Below are 24,773 nucleotides of genomic sequence, written 5' to 3'. Positions count from 1 at the left end.
AATGCTTTTCAAAATTCAAGGATGTAATATAGTTCTAAGCGTTATACAAGAATAGTCTAATCACTTTTCAATTAAAATGGAATTGTCACACTAGTCGTGTCCTTACTTTCCTTTACATTACTTCTAACGATTACAGTGGTATGACAATAGCCTTCTATTCCAACAGATATAAAGATATTCCAGCAGTGGATATAGGGAAAAATTAATTAATTTTGACTTGAATAATACACCTGTTGTTTTTTTTCCACGGAGGACTAAGGCACTATATTTTGTGGGTTTTTTTCCTGGACTACTACTCTTTTAAAAAAAAACAACTAGTAAGTTACTAACTAAGTAAACAGAAAAAAAATACTTTGACAATTCAATAAATATGATATTCTGTGATGGAATATTTTGACCTTTCTAAATAAGACAGAATTAGAATAGTTGCAGTATGCCAGCAAATCATATTAGTCATAACTAGACACACAGCATAAGCCTTATTGCACTTTATTGTAGACATACGTCATTCTCAGGCATCAGTGAAGGCTATCTGTATAGATTTCAACAATATGTCTTTTTGTCAATTATTTTATACATTTAAATTGTTTCTCAGAATATTTTTGCTTTCCAAGCAATGACTCTTCCCTGTTTCACACTCCTTTGAAATTTAGTAGTCCCTTGTGTGTACACCCATTACTTCATGTTCCTACATAGTACACAGAACAGAACAAAACATCCCTTGCTTGCCCCGGTTATTTTCACAAAGTTGTTTGTGTAATCTACCATAAAGAGTGGCTCCAAAGTGGCATCACACCGGCTATCTGTTTTTTATTTAATTTATTTTTTATTTTAATGATTTTAATTTAAATTTAGAAGTCCAAGTTCTACGCTCAGCCAGCTGAGGAAGCTGGACATCTCTGGGACAACTGAAGCTACCTTTGTCTTTTTCCCCATCTTTTGGTCATAGTCACATTCTGCCATTTTTACTGCACACACTACTGAACCTTATGACCTATCTGAAACCACAACATCACCTTCCTACAGAAAGATACAATTCTATTGGTAGGAAATGAAAACAAATAGAAAAGTTCTAGATACTTTAGTCCAAAACTAATATTGGAGGTCTTAAAATATGGTTTACTAAAAGTAAGGGGTATGAAAAACAGATTTGTCAATATATGGTTTACTGAGTTCTAATGGTACCTTTGTTACCTGCACATCATATACATGCTAAAACCAAACTAGTAATGATAAACGCCTTGTTTTCCATGCTTGCTATTCAAAAAAAATATTAGTAATTAACTTAACAATGTGATTAATTTTATCATCATGATTGAAAACCAGTCATGGTCTGTAATGTAAATACTGCAATTAAGGTTTTCTGCTTAGCTTAAGTTTTCAGTAGCCACAGATAATGCTAACATTTGTCTGTCAAATGCTGGTAAATACTTCCAGATACTAATTTTTAAGGAATTCAGCCTCAGTCCAAACATATTCTTACTCAATCACATTAAAATATTATTCTACTGTGTAGCTCTACCCTTACACATGCACAATATCTTAACAGGAACAAGCACTGCTATTTTCTCCCTGCAAAGCAAGCCAGTCTGAGAATGTGTCGTGGCCAGCAATGGAGCAATAAAGTAAATTCAACAAAGCAGGAATAAGAACGGAAAAAAATTTGACCCAGTTGTTCAGAATTCAAATTAAGTATTGAGACTAGCCAAGTCAAAAGTCATCAGGTCCAGAACTCTACTCAAGGGATCTGTGAAATGCACTGGGGACATTATTAAGGTTTTTAAAGATAGCTGCACCTCCCACAATGATGTTACTTAGAGATGATATGCTGGTTTACACATCTTAAACAAAAGCCTCAATTAATCTTTTTCCTGCAGGTTTCAGGCATTTTCACAAGATACACATGAAACCTGCACTGAAATGTTCTAATTTTGGGCTACCATTTTTTCATGGATTTAATTACAGATAATAATCTCTTCATGAAACAATTTCTCACATATACTCAAGCCAGAACTCATATAATTAAAATTCACTGAAAATCTGGTCTCTCAAATGGACACACAAACTTTAATTTTTAAAGACATATATTGAAAGACATAACCTATGAAAAAAATGAGTTACATTGTAAAACAAAACAAAATCCTGAAAGTCCATAAACGTGACTAGTTTCCTTCCTTTCCTCTAGGAATCAAAGCTACTGCATATTCTTTTAAATGGCTGCAACGTACCTTAAAAACCTATTCAGATGTTTTTAAATAAGTGAATTTCTATGAATCCTTATAAGCCCAAGCTAATCATTAATCAGACAAATAGAAAAAAAGAAGATAAAAGAGGGAAAAAGGGCTTTTCTGCTTGCATACATGACCTCACATTGCTATGCTTCTGATACTGCTCACGGACAATACAAGCTTAGTTCATTTCTGCTTACCCAGTTTTTTCCTGGATGCTTGAGCTATGTCGTCTATTGTCAGGACAGGAGGAAGTTTCTGCTGAGTTTCATTGAGACCTGGCACAATAAGGTGCACTACACAGAAAGATGTGTGCCATTAATTCCACAAGAGATGAAAAATAGACAGTCTGCCCTCTGAGACATGTGAGAAACTACTACTGAACCATTGGGAGTTTAGTCTGAGTATCTGGGAAATGAGTTAGTTCTATTCAGTAACTATTACTCCCATTCGGTGCTATTTCCCCTTTACACCACTCACTGTATTACCACCATTTCACTATTAATCAGGATTGAAAACAATTCAATTCCATACTGGAGCATACAACCCTGGACTACTGCAGTATCACAGATGCTGGGACATTCTGTCTGGTGGGCCAAGAAGACTCAACACCAAACGTGGATAGTGAGTATCTGTTTGATTCACATCAATACATTAAAACTCACACAAAGCAAACTTAAGCCAAAGTTACATAGTTACATAAAGTATTTCAATATATATAAAGGACTAAATACCTGCCTGAATCCAGGAATAAATTAGTCACAAGGTGCATGATGCAGCGAGCGTCTCCTGTCTATTTCAGGCAGACCAGTAGTTCACTACACTAAGCACTATATGATAGACTTTTCCCTACTTTTATGTTCTAAGCCAATATTGTATATTCTTATAGGTCAAACAAGAACTGAAAGCATGAAACTGAATGGCTTGACAGAAACAGTTATGCTCCAAGATCTATCGTCAAGCTGTAACTACAAGGAAGGTTATAGTATCTATCACTATAGCCTAATATCAGTACAGGCTTGTATCTGTAGATCATATGTTATCATACTACCTTAAAAAACACAAAACGAACAACTCCTTATCTCAGGAAGATCTTTGACACACAACTTTACTTGAAGTATGAAAGAACTTCTTGGCTTAAACAGTGACATTATCTTCTTTAAAATACTATGACAATAAAATGATTCTATTTCCCTTAGGCTACATCATCCTTGAATCATCTGTACCACCATAAAATTTAACAAACACTGTTTGAAACAGCTGCAAAATACTCTTTGATATGCAAAGAAAGAACTATCAAGATCAAGCAAATTAAAAGCATTTACATGGCTCTAACTTTCAGTCAAAGATGAAAAAAAATAATAAAAATATCTTGTAGTCACCTAATATTGCTCCTGGCAGAGAAGAACTATCCAAAGTTTTTGACTGTGTCCGATTTTGAATAACTGTGGAGACAACACAGGGATATTAGAAAATAATTTTTAAAAACTCAAAACAAGAAACAAAACCACACCCAAGACAAGCCTCAGCATTCTGAAAACCTTCCCTTAACTTAATAATTGGAGATGAGGACACCATCCTAATCTTTCCTGTATTTACATTCAGTTTAAGAGACTGCAAACTGTGTTTCCTCTGTATCATCTCTTAACTGTGAATCTCTTTCCCCTAGCATATCAGTTTTATATCCTTAGTGAAAAATGACATTCTATGCTTATGCTAATATAGGGCCAGCTCCAGGCCATCTCATGACCCTGCCATTCACAAGTCTTCAAAAAAAGATGCGGGTGAAGTAAATGCCAGTACAGTCATATTTTAATGGTAATTACTGTCTTTTGCTTTCACACCATGCTCCAGTGTTTTCCTGTCCCTGAACTGTGAACTACCGCCAAAGAAAATTTGCTTGATTTTGTTATTTAAGGATATTCCCAATACAGTTTCTGTTAGCAAGTTTTCATCTGTAGCTCATTTTCTATCCACTATCTTTAAGTAGTTAATTTTCAAAGGTTACACTACCATACTACCTCTCACTACTAGAGAAAAACAGGCATTTCTAAAGGGCAGTATGTTTAAGCGTAGTGTAGGTATCTCTCTCCACTGACCAGGGAAAGGAGAAGAAGGGAGTCTAAGTCAATGACTTAGCTGAAGATACCCACAAAAAAGTTTGGCAGCATGAATCTTATTCATACTGCTGCCCTTCATGCCTGACTATCAAGTCATGCACAGCTGGGAAATCAACATACCTGGACAATCCAGTTGAAAAAGAATGGATACTAGCAGAAATCAGAACTGATTGGTATCCATGCAATGACTCAACTAAGTAATTGTTTATAATGCAATGTAATAGCTCATTTTATTAACACAAATAGGTAACAGCTTGACAGTATTTGTAATTAAAGGATATGATAGTTTATAAGGTTCCACCTATTCGAAAAGGAAACTTTCATGACATTCACATCTGAATCAGAATATTTTTTTCATTTTAAGTTACTCTTGCAGAGCATAAGAATCATTTTAAAAAATATACAAATTTACCTTGTTTGATTATTGTGACAGGGACCAACTTCTTATTATCACGCAGTGTAAGCTGAGAGAAGAGGAGGGGAAAAAAAAAAAAAAAGAAAAAAGAAAAAAGCCTTGGGATAACTGCCATAATAGTAACTGAACTTTCTTAATAACAAAAATAGAGGGCTCTAATCCAATACCGTGCCTGCCCCAAGTTAACACTGGATATGGCTCTGGCCCTAGCCACTGAATGTTACACTATTGCTTCAATTCCCATGGGCTAGTATAGTAATACCGCATTTTGATTTCCTTTTTTCAGCTTGAGATGTTTTGCTTCATAAAAACACAGTACTGGACAGCTTAGGAATCCCCAATCCCTTTTTCTTTTAACAATATCCTCAGCACTCACTGGGGAGTAGTCCAGAAAGCTAAGAACAGCTGAAATTTAACTACAACAAAACATGTAAAACATATGCAATTACAAATTTGGTCACAAGATATAATTATATTCTCAGGAATAGTATATTTAGAACACAAACTATTCCAGAAACACGTGTACATTTGTAAACTATCAGCACTCTTGGGTGTATAGTCTGCTTAAAGTAGATTAACCCAGAGTCATTTAATTTGGTGAAATTGTTTCCTAAGTATAATTGGCCAGCCACCCATGTTCTTCTCACACTTTTATGCTAAATACTTGGACTTTTCTGGTGTTCACTTATCTTTGACTCAGATTACTTTTTGCCTAAGTGTGAATCTTTTCCAGCATTTTGATACCACAAAAATAAGGAACACATCAATGGACCCCATATTTATTAAAAGGAAGAAAACAGCTGATTCCAAAGATTATAAATCAGTATTCATTACCACACATGGGTACTAAGACCAACTTCTGAAAGCTTAATAATACACTCAGGTGATGAGAGGAGGTAGACTGCAATGCCAGCAATACAAAAATGCTAACTACATTAAATGTGGATTTTTTTTTCAGTTATACCTGAGTTACAAGAAAGGAAAAACTTCAATTACCTCTCTGTGTTAAATCTACACCGCTAAAATCAGAATCAGTTAATGTTCATTTTGCACTTCATGACATCTGGTCTACTTCATGTGAAAGAACACTTGCATGAAAATTCAGCATTTGATGACAAAGGTTTAATTATTTACCTAAGAATAACTATTTTTGCTCTATTCTAAATATTAAAAAAACCCCCACACCTTTAAAAGCAATAGTTGGGTACACATCAAAGACATAGCAAAGTCTAAGAAGCTGGAAGAAGGCAAATCTCAACAAGTAAGATGGACCTTTCCTCAGGGAAATGGATGGAGGCTGCTTATTCTACGAAAGCCACTACTTTCTGCTACCTAGTAACAGTTTTGCATTGGCATCAACATGGTTTGAAATTAAGTGGAGGTTTCAATCATTGTCATTAATGAAGCATACAAAATAATCTTCCTTTTTTATTGCTTACTATTTTTCCTTTATTATTAACAAGGTTTACATTTCTATTTTGCCTTCTAGTGAAAAAATTGCGTTGCAGATGAACAGCTCTTGAAGTAACCCTGCTATTCATGTGACTAACAAGTAGGATGAGATGGATTTATCAGAAAAAGGTGTTAATTTTATTGTATTTCTCATCAGGAGCCCTACAATCAAACAAACAGCTCTCAAGTGGTAGTGAGCACTTGTGTAACTCTAATGCAGAACTTCTAATCATAATTATCAGTCCTTTTACTAGCAAAAGCTTCTTAGATTGACAAGAGCAAGCTTGTTGAATAACAACAGATTACTGTAATGACAGCAATATGAAAATGCTAAATACATTAAAATACATTCAGAATTTAGTTTCTCACTCAAGAACAAATAATTGACATGAAATCTGTGTTCCACAGCTGCTGTAATTACACTGCTCACCTGCACAAATCTACAAGTGCTGCACTTGAAATCTACCACCATATTGTCAATCATCTCTTCTCAGTCTCCCAAAAGTGACTACTGTAGATATTTTTATGTCTAGTAGAATTCACTACTTGGACAAACTATTTCAGAAACATCAGCACATGATCTGTAGCAATGGCACTGATCACTATATTTTCCAGACAGAAAATATAAAGCACATAGGTATTAGGAACATTAGTTATTAAAATGACTGTGGCATCTCTATGAAGGAAGATGGCAAATAAGGTACTTCTTAGTTTCACAGGAAAATTAGAGATTTAAGTTATACTGTAAGTCAGGCATCTTAACTTCTGACCAAATACCTATGGCATATTATATAAAGGACTGCAGTTCTCAGACATTCTGTCAAACCGCATATGGCAACATTACTTTTAAGTGACATTTGTTCTTTCTGCTTCTCTTATATTCCAATACTCTAAAAAGCCACAAATGACTGGCATACATGTAAGAGACTCCTTAAGGAAGCATTATGGTCAACCTGGATTGAGTAAGTTTTGGAAGAGCAGGTATGTTGTCTTGTAGAGTTTAACAAAGGATAGAAGCTAAGAGTCCTGCTTTTTGGCTGGAAAAATCAAGGATGACCCCACCTTTCAGACTGATATTATGAAAATACAGGAACCTAATCAGACAGAAGAGGAAATAAATTTCTACTGCATTCTCTCCACCCTACCACCACCCATTGTTTATGAAGGGAAAAAGAATGACCATCTCTAGAGCTCTCCTTTTCTTCCCCTCTCTCATTAGTTGTAGCTCACAGCCCCAGGAGCTTAGTCAAACTTAAAGGATGAACCCGCCAAAAGAAACACAAGCTGATATGTGACCAATGTTGAAAGGGCAGAATGACTAGACGGATCAGTAATGTCGCTTTAATAAACAGCCTTTAAAAATGTCTCCTTACAGAGAAGGGTTAGGACCATGCTGATATGAGCCAGTTGTGTCTTTGGAGCAAAATAAGGCATAAACAAAGTTTGGCCTAAATAACACTCACTCTGTCTTTGCTCTGATGATGCGATTACACCACTGAAACATACCCCACCTAACACTGTGGAAACTTAAGTAATAACGTAAGCTCAAGAGCTGGCCACTATTCTGCTTCCCAGCCTTAGTTTTATGGCTTTTGCACCACTAGTGTGAGAATGATAAAAGAATTTTTAGAATAATCTATGGAATGTTTTCATGATATTTCTGTGCAGGGTGATAAAGCAGTACTTCTCTGGAGCTAAGCCCTGTGAAGCCGACCGAAAGGACTAGATGTTGGCTCCAGTCCTCCTTTCATGCTTAAGCCGTGCAAATATTTGGAAAACTGTTATAGCTCACTTTCTCAGGACTTCTCTTGCATATAAAATCCCTGCTTCCACAGAAGCAGCATAACAGAGTCAGGGTCCTGGCACACAGGGTTTGCTAAGAGGAATAAAGGAACTCAGCTTGCACTCCATATGCCAGAATGAATTACCTGGTCTTGGGCTGTCACACGTAGCTTTAAAGATGCTTATGGGACCAATGGGAAGAACAGTAAAGTTGATTTCATCAACAACACAATGAGATGAGCACCCTCCTGAATATCTAATAAACTGGCTTCATATTACTCACAGATAAAACATTTTCTCTTGAATGCGACACATGACTATGTTGCCAATAACCTAAGCATTATACTGCTCTAACTCTGTATGTAATGCTATAATTAAAGTATTACTGTCCTAAATGAATACCTAATTATTTCTACAAGAAAATGTATGTAATGGACTGTGGTTTGATTCCTGAAGGAATTCCAGGTCTGATTACAGACCGCTTACAATATGAAAAATCAACAATGAGGGACCATACATGACCATTTCCTACCACGAAAGCTCTTGGAAAATTAGAGACAGAAGAGAACTGTGAAGAACAGATTGTTCCCTTACAATAATCATCACTCATGAGTCAACCCTTTAAAACATCTGAAGTAACAAGGACTTCTACAACTTTTCTTGGGAAGTTATCCCATAGTCTACCTCAGGGACAGTACCTTAAAGCAAAACAAAAAAAAACCCCAGAAGATTAGTTGCTGAAACATGCACTTTGATGAAAAATTATGGAAAGGAAATATGAAGAAGCCAATTTAATCTCATAGTAGAGGAGGTAATGCTCAAGAGTTACAAATAAAAATGTCTATTTTTCACTCTATTAAAACTAGTCTACTAACAGGATCAGTCTACAGACCCTTCATTTCTGCTTCAGCTCTTGGAAGCAAAAAGTATCTGTGTATGTGAATCCACAAACACATGAAACCCACCCGTGCTTGCTTGACAGCTGTTACAGCAAATGCCAGATGAGAAAAAAAAAATGAGGAAATGAATAAATATTGATATTTATTTTTTTATTCACAAAAATCTTTGAATGCTTTGATGAAACAGTTAAAAATGCTACCTCGCCACCTGCAAGGATTTAATGAACTGCCTAGCAATCTTGATAAGCAAATTAAATTGCCTTTTCCAGCTTCCTCTGGTTCTGCAAACACTTGCCTCACATATGAGAACTATCAGAGAATTCAATGGCACAACTAACGATTTTAGAACTTGAGTATACACAAGATTACTCTATGAAATAACAGCACTACCTTATCACAAAATGAACTGACGACCACAAATATCACATGATAACAAACCTGACTACTACTAAGGGATAAGTAAATTTGAATGTTTAGAATCCACACACGGAAACCATCAGCTTTATCTTTGTTAAACTGGAATCAGTATACATAATCATGTCAGCTACAGTTCTCAATCATTTCATCAATCCACACCTATAAACACTTCTTCATACGGCTATCTAGTCTTAGATTTAACAGATTTTTTTATATCGGCAATTTGTGGCCATAATGTCTTTCTCACTTTACTCTAACAGAGAAGCAAAAATTTGACCATACAAAATACAAATCTGGTATAAAAAATAAGACTGTTTTGCATACCTGTGTTTGGGCATTAGGTACCAACTTGTACATATTCTGGAGTTGTCCGTTTACTTTTTTACCTAATTTGACAGAAAGATAAATAAATACACAGAATTACTTTTTGTTTTGTCCAAAGCAGAGCAAAGCAAACCAAACCAAACCAAGTTTATTCACCTTTTTCAATAGCTAAGGAAGTTAGGAGGCTTAATTACAAGGTATAAAAACACACCATATAATGGTTTTGTTTGGTCCTGTTTCTCCAGATTAATTAATTCATCCGCAAGGCCTCCTCTTCACCTTTTGACAAAGAGGAAATGAAATGTATTCTTGTTGTTCTACAACAGAAGTGGTCTTTGGGACTTAGTCAGATGTGCCTAAGAGGATTCTTTAATAAAATTAATATAATCACAACACTAACATGCAAGGAAGAAACTCAGAAGAGGAATTTCTGCATCCCATCTGTCAGGCTGGTACTAGGACTGGCTAAAAGCAGCATGTTTTAAGGTCTCCAATAGTTAGTCTTGCTTTTAAGTGCGTTCTTCTAAAAGAAATACACATTTAGCACTGGCAATACAGCACTGGGTCTGACATGGTTTCCTTTATCTCAACAGATGAACAAAGTAACCCATGGATTTAATCTCTGAAGTTTTTCTCTTGGGTTTTTTCTCTTAGCTTCTTAGTATTAGGAGCTTCTTGTAATGCAGCTGTTAAGTACAGAGGAGAAAAAGTCCCTCCCAGGACCTCTTATATTCTAGCATGATGCTTCTTCAAACTTTGGCTACATCTTCCACCTTTACACTTTTCTGCTCCCTTTGCGTCAACAGGCAAGAGTAAACAAGAGTCAAACTGAACGTTATCATATTTCTTTACAATTCCATCCAAACCAGACAAGTAATAGAAAAAATTGCAATTATAAAGAAATATCAATTGAGAGACATTTAAGCTGACACACTATCCTGAAAAAAATTTTTCAAAGTGCTTGATACTTCTCAGGAACAGACCTACTATTGGCCTAAAGATAAAGGAAAACTGACCAAAGTTTCACACTGAGTTCATGAGAAAATCATGTTAAGATGGTCAGAAATAATCTACTTCCATGTTTTTTGATAAATTTGGGTTAAATAAATGTTGAACATTTGTCATGCCTTTTATGTCTTCCTCAAATCATGAATTAAAAACAGATTCTCCTCCCAACCGCCCCTCAACATGTTTAGAGTATAACAAAAATTTGGCCTGTGGATTCAATAAATACAAGAACATGCAACAGGAATTTCAGTTTATAGTAATTTAGATATTCTTCAGTGAGGAGAGAATTTACAGTGAAAGATGTTTGGTTTAGGTTGAGATGCTTCATAGTATGTGAAAAGACCTTGAGTTGCTACAAGACAGTAAGTTAAAACAGAAAATAAGTGGCCATTTGTGCTGATTGGTAAACTCCTATGCAGACAGACGGACACAAATTTGTAATAAATGTTCACTTTACGTTTAGTGTTCACAGTTTATATATCTACCTACTATGCACTGACAATATGAAAGGCTTGAATCTGAAAAGAGCTGACAACTTTCCAGTTAGAAGGCATTTTATCAGTAGACCAGAATGTAGACATACAGGGTAATAGCAAGCTCCCTGGATTTAGTTCCTGCAGAAGCATCCACTGAATACACAAGTCTACATTCTAGGAAAAAGAAATCTCAGCTAAATAGAATATGAACTCTTACAAGAAAGTATCTTTCAACCAAACTCAATCTGTCTCTATAATTTACAAGAATGATTCTCCTGACCTATCAAAAATGTATGCTGTTTATAAGAAACAGCATTTAGAAATACATTAGATACAAACAGCAAATTTGGTGATGCCAGTGGACATTTCAGTCAGTCCCGAACATAGTATTAAACGATAACACTATACACTCTTTATTCCCTCTTATTTTAAGTGCTCAAATATATTCCAGCACTTGCTCTACAGATGACTTAAAAATGTTTAAAATGTAGGGAAAACAGCCATTTAGTAAGCCTTCTTTAGAGCTGTGAAGCAGAGTTTCTTTTTGTGAGGCAGGTGTGGGAAAAGACTACCACCATTCTCCACTCTAAGCTCATGGTATAATGATGGTATTACTCTGGACTGCTAAAATGACTCTATGGGCACTGGGCAGGTACTTCAAAGTTACACCTTTCTAATTTATGACGAAGGCCAGTAAAGTTCTTTATTAGGGAGTATGAGGGCTTTTGCAGTGTTACAAGCCACCCGACTGCTCACCTCCCTTATCATCAAGTATATCGAGCTGTGTAACTCGCCTACAACTTGAAACTGAGGTCCAAATCAAATTTCATCTGCAAATCTCATATGAATAAGGCCCTCTTATGAGAATTCCCATTCTTCACATTCCAAGTCAAGCTAGAAATACTGAGCATAGGAGTTTGCAGCATCTTCTGACAAACATCATGCTCAGAAATACCTTTATGTAAATGCTTGAGGAAAACAAATGAAATTGGACAATGTCTGTTAAGTCCTCTCTTCCTCTCTTTAAAAGCAGGAAGACTCTGCTGCTGTGTATTTCCTCCACTGATAGCAGTGATTCTTTGAGCAGTACGTGTTCTTTCAAGGGTTAATTTGATGTCACGTTGTCTGCATTGTCTTGGAACTTTGGAGAAATAGCTTAAAATATGACTGAGAGAACAGCCAGAGATGCCATACACTGCCCCCATGAAAACCCAAACAAAAGCATACGTGAGAGCACATGCTTCAACCACAATTTCTATAATTCCTTGACTGAAAACTAGCTTCTAATTCAACTTTCCAGCAGAGTCATAAAGAGCTCATTGTGATGCATGCTGGATAGGACAGGCCCTGTCTAGCTTTTAGGCAGCTTGAATATAAAAGCAGATATAAAAGAAGATTCAAACAATGATAATACTTTCCATAAACTCAAATTAGTAATGATCTCATTATTCAAGGCCCAAGGAAAAAGCTTGGAATCCAGACAGAAGTATAAACATACATACTGAACACTTTAGGTGTATCTAAACTAATCACTGTTAGAGTTCCATCAACCTGCAGCAGATCCTCTACTATTTGCAACAAGAGAACACCTTTCAGAAGAGTAGGTGGTGGTTTTTCAAACACAAACTACTTCTAGTTTTCATCGATTCCTAAAAGAATTTATTACGGGCATAAGGGATAGCATTTAAACAGTGAAAACCTGATCAGTAGCTTAATTTAAGTAACACCACAATAGAGGAAAAAATAGTCAAACTGAGTAGCTATTTGATTAATTATTGTCACATACTTACTAGACAGAACTGTCTTATGATTGAAAGTCTTGCTCCAAATACTATCCTCTACGTTGTCTTTAACTCCAAATTCATAAATTGTGTTTGGCTTCAGATTGTCCACCACCGTCTCTGTAACTGGGCAAAGCTGAAAAACCCATTTCTTGTCTTTACCCTTTTCTCTGTAGCGAACTGTATAGAACCTGCTCAACAAAACAAAGCAAAACAAAGCAAAACAAAAGATTTCCTTCACAAAGAAACTCACTACAACCATTTTTGTTAGGAATTACTAAAATAACTTCTACCCACCATTGTTACTGTTCTTTCTGGCCCCTTATGGTTATCAAATATCAGAAAAGCCAGGATATCTTCCCTGCAAAAGCAGTGCTAGCCCAGTCATCTCCTACATATATGCTCCCCATCATACACATCCCAACATCAGGAGTATTATACAAAGAGCAAAAGAACAGTGGTCTTATTCACAAACAACCATGCCTGTGAGGTTCTGACCACAAACTGCAAGCTCATTTTGCAAGCAGTTCCTGTGATTCTGACATATGCCAGAATTAGTCAACTGAATCATGAGTCTATTAGCCATGAAGCCTCAACCAATTTCTCAAAATCTTCTATATCCGTCCAGGGGAAGGTGTTCCCCTCAAAATTAGTCCAAAAATATTCTCAAGGGAAAACCAGTAATAGTTGACATTTATATAATACATTCCTCATTCAGTGATCCCATTATGTATTGCCCACACTTCAAACAAGAAAGTGAACCAAGACATTACTTTCAGCAGTTTAAATCAATAATGTGATGAATGCTAACAGATTATGAAATTAAAAAACATTTCTACAGAAATTGCCCAATTAAATCAAGCAGCACCACCCTGAAAAAGTATGACTGCAATGCTAACCAGTGTAAAATAATGCAATGTAAATTGTGAGAGTTAAAGAACTCCACTGCCTGCTACAGTCTCATCTTCAATATATATGCTGAATCACTGCCAGAATGGGGTGGGGTTTTCTGTTTTTGTAAAAACAGATCTCAGAGAGATTTGGCAACTTTTTAATCCAAGTATTATTGAAAATTGTTACACATAATGTAAATAAAGCGTATCCATTGTCCATATCCACCTTACATTTACATCAGCTGAAAAAAGATTAATTCCATCCAATTGTATTTTTCCACACTTCAATAGAGCACATTAAAGCCATAACACAAACACAACTCTAAAACCCCAGGCACTTGCTGAAGAATCATTCAGAAGCAAAAAGAATAAGAAATTTGGGTTGTGAGATTTAAGCCAGGTATTATATAGGAAAATATATGGAAAGAAAGGAAGGGACCTTAAGAAAACAACCAAAAAAAGGTTCTTTAATCAACTGAAAAGGTATCAAAGGTCCAGATTAAAATGACCTAATTGACCAAATATAGTACTGTCAATGCATAAAGTTGCTTTTGCCAATTATAGAAGAGCACTTCCAGAGCAGAGTATATGTGAAAGATGACTGTTGAGTACAGGGAAGTTCCTACTTCATTGTTAACACGCAACCTAGGACAAGGCAAGTGCCAATCATGGAAAATGTTTTCATACAGGAAGATTCACTTCGTTTACATATTTTATCTTATAACTGTCAAATTTGTTTTCCTGGCAGCAAAAATATAGGTTCTCCTGTTTTAGTTGCTACAATTCAGCTCATCCAGGTATTCCACTGGGTTACAAAATTAATATTTATGTTGGCTTACATAGCTCTCTTCATTAGCTGTACTACTTTGCATTCAAAACAAGCCATACGCTAACCCAAACCTAGGAAAGGAAAGAAATGCAGTAAGTGGTGAATATCCTCTCTCTTCTTACCGATTCCTGGATCCTGACTTCTGTGAGCTGTGCTCTACTCAAATTTCATATGTCAAGCAATAGATCTAACTATCAGTTGGACTGACAAAGAACGTTTTTAACAAGAAATTATTGGCAACATTAAAATGAGGAAAATTCCTCCTCCTTTATCCTCTTAATCCTTTCATACATCGTCCTACAGACATTAACAGACAAGAAAAGCTTACTTGAAATCTCTGTCACTATCTTGCAAAGGACGTAACAGTAATAAACAAATCCCATCTGCAACATAAATGCATCTTACTGGACCCCATACAATCTCTTGGTATGGGATTTAGAATAGGTATAGATAGATCTATAATCAAGATGTGTATCACAAATAGAAGTAGTAACCTTCTTCCCAGCTTGCCAGAAAGAGGAAATTTCATTCATTGTCATCTTCATCCTTACCTTTTCCTACCTGTTTTAGTTGAATGGGGTAGAAATAAAGTGATTGTATGTGATGGAAAGAAAACAGTATACTGATACATTTCAGTTATTGAACAGTCTAAATTAATAGCTGCATCAGAAATGAGGAGGAAAAAAAACCCATGAAAAACTTGTTCACAATGAATAGGCTTTTAAGTGGCTGCTCCTACTTGCTTCTACTGCAGAAATGTTCTGTTTTTTAATACTGTCTCCACACCTGCAAATTCCTTCTCCCTAACATGATTTAAAATACCAAGAACAGTTTTACGTCAAAAAAATCTTTCATTAAAATTCAAGACTATTAAAAAATCTGACAAGAAGATTTTCATAGTTGTGCCAAACTATGCCATTAGAAATAGAAACATATAGCATAGAAGAAATGTGCTCTCAACTCCAAGATTCCAAGTCTGTAAAGACTTCACCAAGGGTGTAATTATTTCAGTGGAAACTTGCCACAATGAGTACTAAAAACACTGACTGCAATGATAGAATTTCCTCAACCATTTCAATAAAAAGCAACCAAAATGAAGTTCAATTTAATAATATGCAAGTCACAATCGTTTGAGTATTAAAAATATCCAAATTGTAAACAACATGCACTTTTGGGGAAATGTAACCATTTTAGTTTATAGAGTATGAATTCAGAAATGCCAAGTTTTGTCATCAAAGAACAACAATTCATTGTTAAACCAGACCAACAAGCTGCCAAACACAGTGTAATTTCAGTGCCTGCCTGAGAACATTCTACTGATTAAATTCTGTTGTCATTTTAATTTCTCCTTTTTCAAACCCTCCTTGCAGAAAAAATACAGTATCAAACAATCAACACATATAATTGAAGACACGAGAAAGCCATAAAATCCAGTCACCACTTGCGTATATAAATCCCTTTGTGGCAGTGACATACACAGAAAAAATCTGCGCAGCTGGCCTGCTATGTGTATCAGAAGCTGTAAAACTGCTTGTCCTGGATTGCAAACACTTAAGAGACACGTCTCCATAGATCACTCCCCAAAATGATAGAAGGCAGGCTGAAATGGAGTACAGCCACACTCACGTAGTGCGGAAAGATACACTAGACTATGTCTCAGATAAAACACTTCCTGTTATCTCTGTGAGGTAAGAATATGAAAAACCAATCACATACTGCAGGACCCTAATAGCTAATATGAAAGCAATACACTATTCAAGTAAAGTCTAATTGGAACAGTCCCGGGAATGCTATTAACAGCTATGAATGTTAGTTTGATGTTTCAGCGAGGAGGTGGCACACCCAGCTACACTGGGTGAGAATTTATTTTCATCTAGATTCTCAGCATGTACAAAGACCTGGCAATATTTAACTGCTTTTGATTCTTTATTTGTTTTGGTGGGGAATATGAAAAGGGTACATTTTATCAGAACGTTTATTGACTAACACTTGGTATTCCTATTTACCACAAATACTAATCAAAAGATTTCAGGGTTCACTTCAATTCTTTTCCAGCTAGTGCTCTATAAAACATTAGTGCTCTTTTGTTAAGCTCCATAAAACTTAATCTCTCTTCCTCTCTCCCTAACAGGCAATGTTTCACTTATTAAAGATACCTCCAAGCAAACCACCATGGGGACTGTAGAGAAATTTCACCTCCTCCCTTTTTACTAGACAACTGAAAGGATAATGAGCTCCAGCAATTTAAACAGAAGGTGTCACGAGCAGGTGAGGGGGTACTGTTCTGCTCAGTTAATTGCTGTAATAAAGCCAACTAAAAAAAACCAATAACCACAGGAAAGAAATAAAAAGCCTACATTTGCCAAGACTGCCTCTCTCCATATGCGTTTGTGCAACACCATGCTATGTTTAATGTTTGCATTCTTGAAACTCTCTCTACATTGAAGAGCTTTAAGTAGTCTTTTACAATATTCTGACTTCACTTGCCTCCACCTATGATGCACACAAAATGTGAAATAATGGCAGAAATAAAAGCAGCAAAACCAATCTCATAATTTAAAGGAAACCACAAGAGAACAATATTACTTCATAGGCCAACCACTGTAGTGATTACTCTATCTGCAAAGTCTATGTAAAAGGCTATCAGCCTGATACAAAAGGATGTTTCTATCCTTTCTATGTTCACTTAACATAGGCTTTTTTTTTTAAACTCCACAATGCAGGGCAGTGAAACCTTTTCCTTCTCACCTTAGAGCTAGCCTTTGTATTACACAAGAAATCAAAATACGATGACCATTTTAAATAATCAGTCCACAGGGTTTTTGCTTTTGAAATGAAGAAAATCTTGCTCACTGCTAAGAGAAGCAAAATTCTAGGATGGATAGGCAAAACATTAAGTTTTCATACATCAGTATGAATGACACTGTGTTGCCAAGAATTCCAGTGCTATTTTTCCAATTGTTAACCAAATCTCTTTTCAGCCAGATTCCCAGAAAATGCTTGCACAGTCGAATATTTGGGCACAAACAATTAGATACTGGAAATCTTATAAGGCAGATGGTTTTATGAGATTTCCAGACTAGGTCAGTTTGTATAAATATCATGGGTTCATTTGGAACCAGATCCAAACCAAAACTCCAAACAATTTAATCGTGACTATTTTAGTCACACATAACACTAAACAAACAATTAAGCCTTGGAGTTATAAGAACATTCCTGCTCTGTGATTTTGTGTTGACATAGATAAAAGATTGTAAAATTTACTGTACTTTTGTGCATAGGAATGTAGCCAGACTTTAAAAAAAAGACTATTACCATACATAAGTATTTATTTGTTTATAGTTAGACTTCATTAGAAGCACAGCATCCATTTAGTGTTAGAAATTAATAAAAGAAAAGGTTTGAACTACGATTTTTCAGATACTGAGTGTTTCACAAATTGGCACATGCAGTTGATTATATTGTTTCCTTTTTGTTGCCAAGTTTACTTTGGAGTAACAGACACTGACATATATAAAAGGATGGAAAGAATTACATTGCTGATGGCTACCAGTTAAGTTTGCAAAGCACTTTCTAATTTAGTTTTCACTTTTACATGATCACTAACATTCACTTTTATCACTTAAATTTTTTAGTAGAAAGACTGAAATTAACTGAAGAGTTAGAGGTTCTGAAGAATGAGAGGCTGACCACCAAGAAATCTTTCCATGTTTAAACAAGCTTTTAGCCTATACTACAACAGCAGTAACTCAAAAGCATCTGAAACTCAAGAATTCTATTTACTGCAGCATGTTTTCCTTAAGGAATTCTGCTAAGTTTAAAATACATTTTCTATGACATTTGCAACAAAATGCAGCTGCATAGTGACACAGATTTGTAGACAGGCACAAAAAGAGATGCATGCACATTATCTTTCTGAATTTAGGGGTTTAAAAACCCTACTTCTATGTGCTGTACAACATAAAGAGTAAGTATGGATTCTTCTCTGTTTTTCCCTCTCTCTCTATTTTTCTTATTTATTTTTTTTTTAAGCATCAGATACAAATTAAGCAAAACACAGTCTGTACTACTTGCAAATATGACATTAGGAAATTTAAATCATGGGCAAACAAACAAACAATATAAATGTGGATTTTTCAAAGTTCTTAACTTAGATATAGTTGATGAAAAAAACCATATGTTCAGGTTTTAAATTTCTGTTTCACATGTATCTGAAAGCATGTTGTTTTTTCCATACAATCCACTCGATACAGTAAAATAAAGTATTCTATCTACAAACCCTGTTTTTGTCTTGCATGGTAAAAACATTTTCTGTTCGTTCCCCTGACTCCCCCTCCTAAAGAACTGAAGGTCAAACACTGCGTTTTTCTACCCCCTGCTCTGTTTTGGGATCTGTGGAATTGTTCTAACCAAAGGAAAGGCCAAAAAAAGTCTATGCAATAGTCTATACTCTGGTTTTCAGGCCTAAATGGACAGTAAACATAGTCCCAGTATGTTAATTACTATGACAGCTCTGTCCACTAATGGTTGTTTGAACACTGAAGGGCAGAGAGGAAACAAGTCTTTCTACTCTGTTGTAAATATAAAAAGGAACTGAACATGACTATGTACCAGGCTATCATGACTTTGCCATCCTCCCACATCAACTACCTCATACTGGTGTCTTACAGAAGATGCTGAGAAAGCTAACCCCACATTGTTGGTGGAACCTTTCTGGTGTTATGTAGTTTTCATCAGTTACATAAAACTAATCGCTTGAGTTTTCTGGTTTGGGTCTTTTTGTTTCATCTTGTTTTGCATTCTAGCGCTACGGCTCTGACCAGAGATGATAGCCACTTCAAGGAGGCTTTAAAATTTGACCTTGCAAAGAACTTTGGTCCATGCAAATAGCAGCAATTATCTTTGCTTCCACAAGGAATTAGGGTTTGGGGTTATCTTGCAGGAAACATGTAGCACTCTATTGGTTTATGCCCTTAATCTCTAGAGAGTTAAGCAACCAAAGAACAGTTTGTCAAAAAAGGGCATGGGAACTTTTTCTTCACGGGAGTTTCTTAAAAAGCATTTCATAGGTACAGAAGAACACTACGTAACCTCAATAAGCAAGCAATAAATTCACTGAAGCAATAAAAGATACCAATGCTCTTTGAGAACACGGCATCTCTTACTCAAAACTCATTTGCTCACAAAACCAGATCTTTTAAGGAATATCCCACGGAGGTCAGACTCACACTAGAGAAAATCTTGGCCAACAGATCCATGCTGTTCCACATGGTTTTCATCTTCTGAGTCAGTAACATATTCAACTAACTTATATTATGCAACATTTGTACAAAAGCCTAACGTCCATCCGGAGATGGCAAAATCTAAGGCCAAGAACAGTGACTCCATTTCAGGTCATACAGAGTTACAAATCTAAAACTTGGTGGGATATTAGCTGACAGAACTGAGTTAAGAGGTCATAATTGCCACATACTGCCAATGTCAAAGATTAAAGGTTAGTCACTATACAGCAATCTTGAAGATGATTAACAGTACATTTCAACATGTCACAGTAAGGAGAACATGCCAGATGAAAAAGGATCAAGTGAAGTAGACTGTCCCTGCAATAGATACAAATGTTGATGAATCCATTATCTGACTAAGTCTTGTACTTCTAACACGATGCTAACTTGTTAAGGATGGGCTACTTCCTATTTTTTTCTTATCATACATTATCAATTATCACTCAAATTATTATCATAAATTAAAAATTTTTCTTCTATACACTGACTAGAAATACATTTCAATCCAATCTCTGCTTGGAATTACAGAAATACACACCATGGTCATGTGGAGAACTGTTCTCATCATTTATACAAATCACAAGCATTTTGGTCCAGTAAAAGTAAACAAAATAAGAGGACCACCTAGAGTAATTTTTTTTTCTTCATTAGCTTTATTGCTATGCTTGATCGCAAAATAGAAATTTGCTTATATACCCATACTTTTATATTACTGTTCGCAATTTGATATAAGTGTTTTTAAACTAGCTACTCATGAGCGTCAGTGTATCTTCAGAGTTGAAGTACAGGGAGATATTCAAACAAAATGAGCAATACAACTCTTACAGGCAAGTCCTCTTAGGGAGGCAAAAGGGAAATACATAGGTGGTACTCCAGTACAGCCTGACAACATTTCACTAAAATGGAGGGCACATTAAAAGTAAACACCTGAGAGGAATCAGCTAACTGGACTAAACAACACTTAACTAAAGAACCAGAATTTTGGGAGGTGCATACCATTACTTGACAGAAAGACACGGTAAAAGCAAGTCTCACACTAGAGTAGCAAACATACAGAATTTATTCTAAACGTAGCAAGACACCCATATCACTGCATTAAGTGGAAAACATTACATACTATGTTAAAAGAGTTTGTTCAAACTTTAAGTCAATGAAAGTCCACCAAGAATATTCAGTTACTGAGGAGAAAACCCAAAGCTGATGAAGGCATTGTGGTGGGCACCATATGCCTTGAATCTCCAGGTAGATTCATACAGGACATGGGCTTCTTCTGAAGTGTTCTTCCTTCCCATTGCACAATGGGTGCTGTAACTTTGGTGCTGACACAGCACACAGAGAGGATAAGTTCCAAGGTAAAAATGGTGCTAAAAATTATTATGGGGCCAGAACATTTTACATGCTCCTCCATGATCAGCTCATTTCTTTGATTTCTAACTGTAGGAAAATACTTGCTGCTTTCTTGATTGAGAAAGCAAAATTTAAGCCTAACCCAACTTTTATTTCTACTGAAAAAAACCCGATTAAATTACATGCTTCGACATTTCCCAATATTCCACAACAATTTCCCAATAAACATTAATTTTTTTTCAATATTGTTTGAAATTCTGATTGGTGATGAAGGTCCAAATTTGTTCATGAGAAATTTTTGAAGCTTGAAAAGGGTTATTCCACAACTTTTGGGAAGTAAGAAAAAGGTCATACTGGCTACATGGGTTGTTTTTTTTAACATAATCTGTGTTTGACATCCAGTTTAATGGTATCAATGGGAGTTTTATTATCAACACCAAAGTAAGCAGATTCAAGTCTAAATTTGACAGCTACAAAATTAGATAGATAGGGGGAAATAAAGTGTTCTCAATTATGCAAAGATGCATTAAAAAAAAAAAAGATGATGATAGCTGCAAACCAGATGTAGATGCACCCCAAATATGGGTGAACAAAGTTTCTTCTTGGTTTTACAAAACGCTGCTGAGTTGAATGGAGCTTCAAACTATGTAAATGAAGACAAAAAATTTCTTCTGTCATAAAAGGAAGAACACAAAGAAAACACCAAAATGACAAAGCAGGAAAAGCACCTGTATTACAAAATGAATAATTGCAGCAGATGAATTTTACTCATCTGCCAAGAGTTACTTAAAATGTAATAATGCAGTTAACTGAGAAGCTACTCAGCACTATGACTTGTCTTGAAACTGCTACTTGGTGAGTCTTCCTGAGTTCCCCACCTACTGTACCACTCATTAAATAATTACAGCAAAACAAAAGTGTTATAGTAGAAGTGATCTTTTACTTACAACAGAAAATTAATGAAAGCTGTACTGTATCAGTATGAGGAAAGCAGTGTAGTGCTAAGACCAAATAGAGAAAACAAAAATCAAATAGCATTAAAACAAGGCATTATTCCCCTACCACAGCACAGGAAGACTTATTTTACTTCTATTTGGCCAACTTTAAACCAACATATTTTTTATAATTTAACAAGGTTTCTTTCAATTAGTCCAGATACAAATGAAGGTAGAGCCAAGGCCATTAGTGCAAGAAGAACAAAGGATCTAGTGTGAAATTGCAAGATTTGTACTTCAGCATGTAGATGTCTGACTAAATTTGCACTCAAGACCAGTAAAGACTTGCGAAGCACTTATTTAAGTAAATGAGAAAACTTACTTCACATTCAGAACTATTGCTTCCAACTTCTTAATTTCTGCTGTCAAACTTATTTCAGCCACACCAGACAACTACCCTGAATTAAATCATGATATCACAAAAAACAGTCTTCTGTTACATTACCTGTCACTAGCACAGTTACTTGTTGCTGTCCAGTCATGCTGAGGGTTGACTAGGATGCCCCAAGAGAGGAACACAGAGGTTGGGGTGAGGGTGCCAACTACCAGCTGCAGAGGCTTTTGAGTCTTGGTCCGACCTGCATAAGAAACATATAATTCCAATTACAAGTTAGTTTCTCTCTCCTGCATTACGTAATGGAAATTTTTTGCAGTTGGATAATGAAGTAAATAAAGACCTACTTCTCTTCTAAACTTGAAGGGAAAGGTACAACAGTTCTCTCTTTCACGGTCGCTATTTCTGAAGTACCATTTTAAAAAGGGGGCATAGACAGTGTCTGTGATCTGTTCGTTGGCTTCTCATTGAGGCAAGTGAAACACCTGCACGGAAGGGAGACTGCTCTGACTCTGAAGCCAACTGAGCATGAACACAGCAAAGAAATGCAGAACAAAGTTGGCATAAAGGAAGGGAGGATGCAGCTAGCAGGCAGGAGGAGCACAGATCAGGAGATTGCTTTACAAAGCAGGTGTCAGACACACAAGCCTCAAAAAGACTATTTTTTAGGTCCCCTCTGGACTTGCACAGCATTATTTCAACCTAGGAAGAAACTGTAAGACTTCATGTCCAGACTTGCAGATCCAGGGTAAACCTAAAGGAATTCTTGCTATTATTTGGTGAGAAGGAGGGAGATTTTTTTACTAAACTTTGTTTCAATTTTGTCTTATTACAAGTTTTCACTATTTCTCTTTTTTTCAGCCTATGTTCCAGTTAAACCTAGTTTTTGAAAATGAAAATGGGTGGGTTTGGTATGCTTAGTATAAGAATAAGCTATATACAAATTAACTTCAAACATCTGTCTGTCTTGGACTGCATCACAGAAGGTGTTACACAGACTTCAGGACATTAGGAAGTCTCTCTTTGTGTGTGACAGAAATAGTAACTTGGCAGGATTCTTAGTAACACTGCAACTATGCCCATAGATAATTCATACTTACTAGAGCATTCTTCATCAAGAGTAAAATAAAACCTACAAAAATTTTTTGCTTTTAACCGTAGGCAAATCTAAGTTGGTGTCTGTATCTGGGGGCATTTTTCTCTTTTAACCACCTACTACATTGAAAATGTTCAGCTTTTGCATGGTACTTAACTTTAGCTTTGCTCTGAATGACGTAGCACAAGTCTCATGTGGTAAAAGAGCTTTCTTTAAATAAAGTTTAAAAGCTAATAGTTGGAAATGAAGAAATTATTTAGAGCAATTATTTTGAACCTGTAGTTTGTGGACTGCTACAAGCCCAAGGAGAACCTTTGGTGTTTGAAAGATGATTAACGAAAGGAAATTCATACATCCTTTATATTATATTACATACTTCAAAAATCTAAAGGATCTGTACCTCCTCAAAATGTACAGGTGACCACAAATTTCCTAAAAGCTTATAAGCCACTGATCTAAGGGTTATATTTTTCACTGTTGTGTAACAGATCTGACTAACCTTCTTTTCATGCCTTCTGAACCCTAATATCTCTTCACTTAACATGACCCAGTGAAAGCCTGATTTGTACTTTCAACCAATGCATGCATGAACATTTAGAAAAGTTAACCATGTCAGGTTTTACTTTATATTGATGATTAATATGCTGCCACAAAAACCCCACAAACAAACACTACCACCCTCTACCCTTAAGAGGAAGTATGACATGCTTTGAAATGCTGTAGAACACAAGATACTTCCACAAGGGCAAGTGTCTGAATAATTTTCATATTTTCTGGATCAGTTCCTATACTCTTTCTCCATTTTTAAAGAAAAACTTAAACAGCTTGGTCATTCACCAAACTATCTGGCGAATCCACTAACTACAGCAAAATCTCTTTCTAGATCACCTTTTGAGGAAACATGGAAAATATGTGAGTTTTAAGGAAAAGAAAAAACAAGCTCTCATATAACTTGAAATCATGCTCAGAGGATCTACATATGATTTTGATTATGACTCTTATTATGCCATTAGATGCCCATTAGAGACTGCAATGATGATTTGTAAACCATAAAACCAGGAATTACCTTGGTGATCATCTACATTGATCTATATC

The 24,773-nt window shown here is 35.8% G+C and overlaps 1 protein-coding gene across 32 annotated transcripts in view; it reads right to left on the bottom strand.

Moving 5' to 3' along the window:
* Window positions 1–24,773, bottom strand: part of ABI3BP (ABI family member 3 binding protein) — a 169,335-nt gene that overhangs the window by 105,981 nt on the left and 38,581 nt on the right. For all 32 annotated transcript variants that reach the window (XM_075034192.1, XM_075034201.1, XM_075034204.1 and 29 more), the window contains exons 4-9: window positions 22,694–22,826; window positions 12,912–13,093; window positions 9,638–9,699; window positions 4,761–4,812; window positions 3,611–3,673; window positions 2,429–2,524 (exon numbers count right to left, since the gene is read on the bottom strand). In XM_075034192.1, the coding sequence (XP_074890293.1) occupies window positions 2,429–2,524; window positions 3,611–3,673; window positions 4,761–4,812; window positions 9,638–9,699; window positions 12,912–13,093; window positions 22,694–22,826 (588 nt within the window). The remainder of the gene's footprint in view (window positions 1–2,428; window positions 2,525–3,610; window positions 3,674–4,760; window positions 4,813–9,637; window positions 9,700–12,911; window positions 13,094–22,693; window positions 22,827–24,773) is intronic.

The sequence above is a fragment of the Buteo buteo genome, chromosome 8 (assembly GCF_964188355.1).
Source record: "Buteo buteo chromosome 8, bButBut1.hap1.1, whole genome shotgun sequence".
Classification (NCBI taxonomy): Eukaryota; Metazoa; Chordata; class Aves; order Accipitriformes; family Accipitridae; genus Buteo; species Buteo buteo.
This window is presented reverse-complemented; position numbering and strand designations above follow the sequence as displayed.